Here is a 9,734-nt window from a genome sequence, read left to right as displayed (position 1 = left end):
TCAATAACAACATCCATTGACAATACATTACAAGGGGACTTAAAAGAGCAGAGAAAGTGAAATATATCTCGACCTACACCACTTCATCATACATGTTTATTCACAAGGCACACGCATAAAACTCAGTATGTCATAAGAGCAATCATCATGAAAAGAAAAGGGTTTACTGCAACCACAAAAAAAACACCAATACAACTTTTTTTTTTGGAAATCATAGCCCGGGTTGGGGGGGGGGGGCAGCAGAGGGCCCTCTGCAGTGGGTGTCCCTGGGTCGTCACAGTTGAGGACATGTGAATGCATCAGACCCATCTAGATAGCACACCTTGGGTGTAACCCCCCCCGGGTTACATAAATCAAGTTCTCAACACAGTAAACCTATCAAGGGAAGAGATGGGATGGAATGTATAGGCGACTTTGGGGAGCGAGTCGCCAGAATGCCGTCGGATCACATATATCCAGAAGGGGAAGTCAGAGGAAGGCTCCCAAAATGACCCTGAATGACACCTAAGGAGGCCCACAAAGGGAGGTACCCGTCCCCTCTTCACGTGAATGAGTTACAGATCGGCCATTTACAGCAGAGAACATGGCGACACACCGCATCACAGCATCAGATAGGATTAAAAGCCTAGGATTCACGTTTGTTAGTATCTGCAATGGTGACCATTATTTACTTTTGTTAGTATCTGCACTTGTGACAACTAGGGGCAGTTAGAATGGTTATAACACAAAAGCCTCAACCGAACACTAAAACATGGATGGGTTTGGAGTTGCTCCACATTGGCAGTGGAGGCCGTACATGGGATCAGGGGGACTACATCTTTCAAGTCCAAGCACGTTGCACCATGGGAACCGCACTCACATCACCTAGAATAGCTATTATATTCCAAAACATCTGGTATACATTTGTCCAATGCATGCATGGGACCAATTAATAGTGTTTTATAACAATTAGAGCACACTAATGAAGACTTCAATTCTATTCAACACTTCCTGCATTTCACAACACATGCTGACATCTTACAATAGTATTTCTGTTCGAAATGTACAAAGTCATAGGTCTTACACATATGGGGCCATGCAGGGTGAACAGGACATATATATAAAGAAACAAAGCTGATAATTCATATCGATAACATGCAAGAGGTTGTATGGATTGTACACAAACCTAAAATTGGGAAAGAAAAGACATAACTTTGAATAAGGGGTCACAGCAGACAAAATTCCTATCAGTTTGTAACATCAACACATTGTGCGTCTATGGGGGAACTATAGCATATAAAACGCCCTGGACAGAGATTACGTTTTGTTGGTGTATGGAAACCCCACTAAATAACAATTCATTTGGTAAACTAAGCTCATAGGTGTATGTCCATGACACCCAGAGTTAGAAAAGTGTCAAATCCTCTAGTCGTAGACATACTCCATGTATGAAGTATGCCTGTTTTTTTATCCTTAAATTAGATGACTAATGAAGCACGCACAATCCAGCTTTACAAACGATTCAGAGAATCATCACTATACAGAGGAAACTTTTAAAATATGATATTGCCTATTGCCCAGGACATAATTATGAACCGTCCAGCATGGCATGCTGGGTAAATATGCATCTATATATGGCTCAGACCGAGTGCACCAATGAGCAATAAGGCAGGGATTTAAAATGGGATTCTACAAATTGAGAATGGCAAACATTTGTGAAAAGAATACAATCATGCATCTTCAAATATTCTGATATACATTTTTGATTTTAAGAAAATATAATCAGGTCCCTATGAAATATTTTATTTGAAAATAAAATCTATACAATAAATACAAATGTTCTTTCCTATTATCATGGGTTAAATCGATTTTTGTTTTTTACCTAATTGAAGATTTTAAAAGGAGTTTTTCTTCCTGTTTAAGTTTTATGAAAGGGCTTGCCTGTCAGATTAAGGTCAAAATTAGAAGTTTTAGACGGGGAGAGACGTTTAAGAAGCTTTAAACGTTTGTCACGGGGACATGGTTTCATGAAGGTACAACTTCTGTTTTACTAACCCTAGTTTGCGCTTACCACTTCCCCAAAAGATGAATTCATATTTGGCCACTCAAATTTGATGTGAACCTAGAGATGAATCTGAGCAAATTTCTGGTTTGTAAAAGTAGGTGACTTTTACAAACCAGTTTCCCTATTTTAATTTATTTCATCCACATGAATATCTTCACCAATTTCTATAATTAAGCTGTCTTTTCAACAATATAGTATACTTCCTTGAGCTTTTAATACTTGCAAGACAAACATAAATAATAAATCATGCATCAAAAATATATAAAACATTTGCCAACTACATTTTGATACTAGATTACCATGTACATTTTTAGCTCATTTGAATATTCTACACAACACTATTATTTGAGGCAGAATACTGTACCAAAATGAGGAGGGTTATCATGTAGATGGGGTATACGCTTTTGACAATAAACGCAACCTTATGCATAAATAAATGTAAGGTGAAATCAAAGGCCCCACTAACTCACCCGACATAAACACAGATTTATTCACAAGAGGAAATAGAAATTGACGTTGATTTTTGAGTTCAAATGAATCCACTGAAGACACTTTGACATCAGAAATGGCAACTCATGAATAGCTATGATATAAAAATGGATTAACAAGATCGGAATTTCCTTTCCCTGAAAGTGTCTGTGAGATGGAGGGATGAGAAAGGACCAGGAAGAGAGGTAAGGTGAGGGGGTGTGTGTGTGTGTGTGTGTGTGCGTGTGACCACTACCAGTCTGCATTCTCCCAGCTTTCCTCAGCGGGCTTTGAAGGGCTCTTAGTGGGCTTCGCGTCGCCCGCCTTCTCCCAGTTGTTGTCCCAGGCCTCCCAACTGTCCCCGGTGCTGTGCTTGTTGTTTGACGCCGCCTCCGAGCCCCAATTGTCCCAACTGTCGGAGCTCTTCTTGGTGGAGTTGTCCGCCACGGTCCAACTGTCGCTGCTGGGGGACTTCTTGGGCTTCAGGGAGGTGTTGCTGCCAAAGGTTTCCCAGAAGTCCTTGGCTGGAGGCTGCCCGGAGCCAGCCTCGTAGACCCCGGTCGACTCCATGTTCTGGTAGCTGTCTCCAGTGGATCTGAAGCCAAGGAGGTTGTGGTTATGCTTTACACCATGCATCGACCGAAGTGATGTGGGGATGAAGGTCAGTAGCTCACTGTACTCACCCATCCTCGGTTTTTCCCATGAAGAGATCAGTCAGCTTGGAGCCAGCCCCCTGAACCTATGGCGAAGTGTTTCAGTTTACCAATGCAATTTGTGTGTTAAAACCCTAGCTTTGCTTCTGATTATTGAGATCCATTACGCAAAATTTAAGTTGTACATCATCAAAACAATGAAACTGTATATTTAGGAGAATATCAATGTATCACAGGAACAGTATCTACAGAATAATCAGCGCAAAACTTTTAACACTTGATCATTTCAAATGACACGATATATATATATATATATATATATCATTTGAAATGATGTCATTTGAAATGATATATATATTTACACACACTACTAAACACATTTTAAGTCATCAATGTGGTTTAAACAATCTTTAATGCGTAGCTAGAGAACTGTGTTTAACCAGTCTCGGCAATGTCTTCGATTTTATGATTTCTAAAACTAGCAGCTTTGTGAAAATACATGTCATGTAAAATTGAATACAGTACTCACCACCAAATGAATGGCAGCAAAAGAAAAACGGAAAATTCAGTTAACATTGGTGAAACATATACAACACACCCAAACCAGTCTCCACCCAGGAATCTGAATGGAAACAGACCCTGCCACTATTTTCCATTAATTTGTTGAGCAGACCTTATGGCGTTTTTAAAGGGCGGTCTGAATGAGGGCCAATGAGTAGAAGTATACCAGGGCTGGGAGGCAGAGTTCCTTGCTGAGGAGACTGGTTATGGATTCACACGTACAGTAGAGGTTCTGTCCTCCACCGTCCTACCTTGTTGGCCAGCCCAGAGATGCCTACTGTCATTTCATCTAGCAACTTCCCTTCTTTAACCTGGATAAGCCACAGCATCAGAAAAATAAGACTTTTAAACCATCATGCAAACACATTCTCAAAGATTTGCTGGACAAATGCGGCTGTGTTGTGCAGTTCTAAACATTCAATGTTACACATACACACACATAGACAATGGCTACTGGATGTTAGAACGCAAAAGCAAACCAGTGTGTGTGGTACACCTGGTGTTGAAATACATCTTGATAAGTGACCTTTCTGGACAGCCTAATCAGCCTTATTATTACAGAACATATCCCTACAGTGAAGTGTACAATGCAAAAGCCTTAATATTACCCAAAACAGCTTGGTTTTAAGCAACAGAGGCAGAGAAAGGGACAAAGCCCTGCAAGGGTGCCATACCTTCAATTACAACATATTGGAATTTCCATATCAAAGACGTATGATATAATTTTATTTTAATATACACATATGTTTATATTCCTATATTATTATATATTAAAACGGTGGTACAAAAAATTACATAAGACTGCTTTTCTCTAGAAAGACCGTAAACAGAGCGGCAATCATTTCATTGTGGAAGATTTCAGAAAGGAGCAAAGAATCGCATCATCTATAAGTTCAATAATTGCAGAGGCAGATAGTCAGACTAGAAAAGCCATCAAATCAAAGATGTCAACATTATCTCCGTTGCTTTTGTCGGTTAACAGTGCAGAGCCATCTCCCACACGCATCGTGTTGAAGCACACATTCACCTCTGAAGCCGTTCACTGTCAGTAGCACTACAGCCCGCCACCAAGCCCACAACCTCAAACATCAATGTTACCTTCTCCTGGGTGGGTTTGATAACATTCTCATTTATTGTCTGTCCTAACTCTGCGGCCTAGTTGGAAGTGAGAAGGAAGAATTCACTTTAACAAAATGAGAGACGTTCAACATTTGTAATGCAAGAGGACCGGGGAGGCACTGAGTGGCAATTGCATTACTGTGAGTATCATTAGTAGCACTGAAAGAGCCTTGGTGTAGTGGTGTGCTAGTTGATCTTACTCACAGCCTTTACCAACCCCATGGGATACCAATTTGTTATTAGTCATGTTACTTTACATCCCGGGTTATTTTGTTAAAAATTGACACAATGGTCCAAATAATTGTTTGTCCTTTTTTAGGAATCACATTGTATTTGGGTCCAAATTAATTAAAGAAAGTGAGTTTCCCCACTGTGTTGTTAGCAGTTAAATGTTCCACACACAACCCGACACCTATGAAGCAATTTCAGCAGAACAATAATGATCATCAGCTGAACATGGAGCCGCCATGCACACATGGATATCCCTATGGCAACGGGACGCCATGACTTGGGTTTAAATCAATGTAGACTACCACGTCAATGATTTGAGTCTCGATGATGCCAACATCATCCTTCAGTTATTTTACTTCTAGCTAGCGAACCATTGGCTGAGAGATCATCCATTAAATGAGTTAGTGGTGAATTAGTTAGAAGGCAAAATAAGGGATGTGACAACATAATCAAAATTACATATACATTTGATTAAATCCAAATGCAGATGCTGCATTCCAAATCACAAGAACCACAACCATTTAAATCCCAAAATTAAGTAAAAACGTATGAGTGGGAAATGTCAGCGTTGTAGTGAAAGGGCCATGCAGCAGGTATGTTTTACCGGTTCTGGGGGCGCTTTATAGCCCTTTAACTACATCCAGAGAAGGCAGAGGAAGGTTAAAGAGGTAGAGCTGTTCACAGCCAGAAGGACAAATTCATGCATAGACGTAATGAAACGTAAAGTTTAAATGTGTGTAAGAAATTAGTATGTAAAATACTAATCAGAAATAAAATTAGTCTACCAAATTGGGAGAATCGTTTTTTTCTTATCGTCATGATTTATGAGAAGGATTTAATTGTATATACAGTACATTGTTTTACATTTTAATTTATTGATTCTCATATTCCTACCTTTAGAGTTGCTTGGTTTGCCAGTTTTGCTGTCTGTATTAAGTAAAATAAATAAAACAAAAACACACTTTAAATTGAATTTCAAATCCAATGTGGTGAACTGTATAATATTAATAAATAAATAAACTTACATTATCTTTAGCAACAGTTGCAAACTTGCTGGCTCCGACCGCAAAGTTGCTCCAACCCTAGTGAATTAACAGAGGCCATTTAAAGAGGCGTTCCACCAGTGACTCACCAGACTCTTGATGTGATTATGGGAAGACGCACTGAATAAATAGACGTCATGGCATTGTTCAGGAAGTCGTCATCCCTCTTCTCTGGGGTCACCGTGTTGCCGAAGCCGACGTATCGGTTCTCCTGATTTCCGCTGTAGCCGCCTCCGCTAGAAGTGGGATGCATGGGGAAACATTATATCCCCTTGAATCTAGCCTAGATCAACTGGTTGAGGATACGTACAGAATACATGTGACGGGAGGTTTGTATGTAATGTTGTTATACCTTTGATAGGAGTTCACGTCATCGCTCAACCAATCTTCAAACGCCTTGTCGCCAGGCTTGTGAGGGTTTTGCCCGGGTGCTACTGAGCTATAATATAAATAAAATATAAATATATTTATTTATTATTATATTAAACATATTACTCAGTACAATTTGGTTAACTCCACCGGCAATTCAAATAAAGGAAAACATTTCAAAACGCCTAACAGAATTAAATTCCAGTTTACCGACTAGAATTTGACATGCTAGTCCTAGGTTGAGGAGATGTCCAGTTCTGGGCAGTGGAAGTTTCGATGGACCATTCCCTGCCATCTGCTATTGTAGCAACCTGTTAAAGACCATACAGTCAGATGCTGCTGTCATTAGCTCAAAGTGTGTGTGAAACCTTCCTAGCAGGGCTGGCTAGCAGGTAGGCTACCTTGTCTCTGAACAGGGCCGCAGTCTTGCTGTTGTATTTCTCCTGCAAACTCCAAGAGGGATTATAATCATCCTGGAGCTCGAGAAACTGGCGGAACTTCCCATTGCCACCGGCCTTCATCTTCTCAAGCTCGAGATCCTTCCACTTGTCCATGGTGACCGAGCGCACAAAGCTGTAGAGGGAAGTGGATATCATCAAGGAATTACATTTCAAATTCATTGTGGCCATGAAGAATTTACTCTCAGTATAATGGAGTCATCACAGCAAGGTCAACTGTCAAAAGGATGACGAAAAAAGATGTTAAACAATAATGGAATACCCAACGTTGTTTAAGTAGCTACTTGAAACTTTTGCCTTTAAGAATTGTTAAATGTTAATAATTTGTGCTACATTAGATTGCTTTTCCTGTGCTTTAAATATAAACGTTAAAAAATATATATGTTGACGGGGCCTCAGAAAGAATATTCACTAACTAAAATGTTATATTTTATAATAAAGTTATCACATTCAAAAATAATACGGTTATTAACACTTTTATCAAATATGCCAGTTTGTAAAAAAAAAAAGATTTTCAGACGTACCTGAGATGTACTCCCAGGCCCCTGTGCTTCCCAGAGCACTCGAGACAAATCCATATACCATACGTAACACTAACCCACTGGGGGTTGAAAGCGCCACACTCGAAGCAAAGCTAGAAAAATATTTATATGGTTATATTGACACATTTTGTTTATAACTATTATGATTGAATACAGATGAAAATATTTTGGATTTTGCTTTTAAGAAGTTAGAAAGAATCTACAGACGGCTGCCACCTCAACTATGTCATGAAAAATACAAAACTGACAACAATGTTGTTTAGCAGTATACCTATCAATATTTGCATATATAAAATTTCCCAAATTCTTTGAATGCTCTTGTTTCTGTTGTTATGTTGACAATGTTGTTTGCAACCCCAAAGTTCTGAAGGCAAACCCCACCACCTTAACTAACACATTTTCTGCGGGAAACTCAGTTTCAGTTGAGTACTTACATTGTTTTCATCTTCGGTGCGTACTTCCTTCAGTACTCTCCTGGTCCTTGGACTTGCCATTTTGCCACTCTGAAGAGAAAGTAAAGGTCGGCTCAAAGTAGCCTCAAGAGTACAAACGCTGTACACAAGATATGTGTCCATCAGTTTGTTACAGTCACAACTTGTGACTGTAAATTAATACACATGCACAAGAATATTCTCCAGCTATTGCTAACATGTCTACATACTGTCTGTACAGTATTTAGACAAGTACAAGAACAGTCTGTACTTGTACACTCATCTGGAACAGTAACTGAGCGGCATGAGCTTTACTCTCCAACATATCGGACTTTGATCGACAGAAACCAAAGCTGAAGCACAATATATAACGTTAGTCTACAACTGACATGACACAATAAAGATTTGGTCAAAGTATTGAGCAATTAACTCACCCAAAATATGCTAAGCTAAAGATCCCAAAACAGAGCTGACACCAGGTTTAGTCAAGAATTGGCGACAATGTAATGTCAGGTTTTTTAATTAATCCATGGCTGAGGCTCGATGGCATGTTGAAGTTATTGATGAGCATCTTGCCAACATTCAATTGGGCTGATACTGTATTGATGATTGCTAATGTCAATGCTAACTGAATCTTTCTCATCCTTTACCTGTCAGTGAATGTATTCCAGCAACACGACTCTAACCGGGTTTGTTTTCAAACACTCCAAGAAAAATGTTCTTCACTCTTCGAGGTGCAAGAAGTATTAGATTATGATACACTCACGGTAATTTGATCGAACTCGATCGACTATGAATATGGGCTGCTGATGCTACACACCGGTGGCCATGTTCCTGTTTGCCTACGTTGGCATTGCAGTGCATTCTGGGAGTTAGTCCTGTCCATCGGTTCTTCTTCGGCCCCTACTCTCATGAGCGGCGAGCGCCCGGCGGAGCCCTCATGCGTCTAGACTAGAGCGTCCAGCGGGGCTTGGTAGAATACCTATTTATCAAAACAATTTTGATTGAATAGCATTAAGCAAAAGACACAAATATCAATATAGTGTAAAGACCTGGGATCTTTATACGGCATTGAGTGATCAGAGTGTTCCCAAGAGAAATGCTTTGGATAACAGCCGGTATTGATCAAACTCAGATCAACCTGTAGCCAACCCTACTCTAAATAATGACGGAGGGGGCTTTGTAGGGATGGTATTGTAATATTACAGGTTTGAAATAAAAATGTATAAATGTATGTTGCCTAATGTCTCATAACATTAAGACAATCATTGCACATAACATGCTTGCAAGCCAAGGCAAGGGTCAAGGGTTAGCAGTGTGTCTGGATTTTAAAAAAAAAATATTCAGAATAATCTAGAATTTATGATCTGCCCTTATATTATTCAAATAATAGTATTATTCAAATGAATAAATCAATCCCACATCAGTGAATCCCATTGTGCAGCAAATATGATATTTAAGCACTTTTTGTGGAAAAGGGGTATGAGCTTTATATGTTTTACTATACACAGTAAAGCCCATTTAACTACATATTTGTCTACGCAAAACTATAGTTACTATTTCTAAATTCATGTGTAGGGTCCCAGCCAGTAAAGAGCTACTTTAATGGTAAGGCACCAGTTAGGTCATCTCTAATAAGGTGCAGTGCAAAGTATGTTGAGTTACGTGTCAGAAAGCATACACTGTCCGGTGCACTAAAAAAGTTGTAAACTGCTGGATATAATCTCTAATATCTAGGTATCAGAGATAATAGCCAGCAGTTGACAAATGGACATAATCTGCTGTATATAATCTCTTATGATATAATCTCAACAA

General features: G+C 39.4%; 1 protein-coding gene across 4 annotated transcripts; it reads right to left on the bottom strand.

The window, feature by feature from the left end:
* Nucleotides 1-82: 82 nt before the first annotated feature.
* arfgap1 (ADP-ribosylation factor GTPase activating protein 1) lies at nt 83-8,798 on the bottom strand. 4 transcript variants are annotated; one of them, XM_060068855.1, is made up of 13 exons: nt 8,570-8,798; nt 7,923-7,991; nt 7,471-7,580; nt 6,890-7,061; nt 6,699-6,799; nt 6,472-6,558; nt 6,241-6,355; nt 6,102-6,158; nt 5,971-6,003; nt 4,825-4,881; nt 3,978-4,037; nt 3,196-3,251; nt 83-3,107 (listed from the first exon to the last, which is right to left on the bottom strand). In XM_060068855.1, exons 2-13 carry the CDS (start codon nt 7,980-7,982, stop codon nt 2,765-2,767), a joined length of 1,251 nt encoding a protein of 416 aa, XP_059924838.1. In that variant the 5' UTR covers nt 7,983-7,991; nt 8,570-8,798; the 3' UTR covers nt 83-2,764. The 4 variants fall into 4 exon arrangements, with proteins under 4 accessions (XP_059924838.1, XP_059924840.1, XP_059924839.1 ...); XM_060068857.1 differs by lacking the exons at nt 3,978-4,037; nt 4,825-4,881 and adding an exon at nt 5,681-5,710 and having other exon boundaries at nt 3,196-3,245; nt 8,570-8,793; XM_060068856.1 differs by lacking the exon at nt 4,825-4,881 and having other exon boundaries at nt 8,570-8,793.
* Between the last annotated feature and the right edge of the window lie 936 nt (nt 8,799-9,734).

The sequence above is a fragment of the Gadus macrocephalus genome, chromosome 13 (genome assembly GCF_031168955.1).
Source record: "Gadus macrocephalus chromosome 13, ASM3116895v1".
NCBI lineage: Eukaryota > Metazoa > Chordata > Actinopteri > Gadiformes > Gadidae > Gadus > Gadus macrocephalus.
The sequence above is the reverse complement of the archived record's forward strand: the minus strand, read 5'-3'. Positions and strand labels throughout refer to the sequence as shown.

Bases quoted from the DNA above. Each gene is read 5' to 3' on its own strand.
- arfgap1 (XM_060068855.1), bottom strand. From the start codon at position 7,982: ATGGCAAGTCCAAGGACCAGGAGAGTACTGAAGGAAGTACGCACCGAA. The intron at 7,581-7,922 runs GTAAGTACTCAA...ATATTTTTCTAG, and splicing joins GCACCGAAGATGAAAACAAT to CTTTGCTTCGAGTGTGGCGC. The intron at 4,882-5,970 runs GTAGGAATATGA...ACTTCCAACTAG, and splicing joins CAAACCAAGCAACTCTAAAG to GCCGCAGAGTTAGGACAGAC.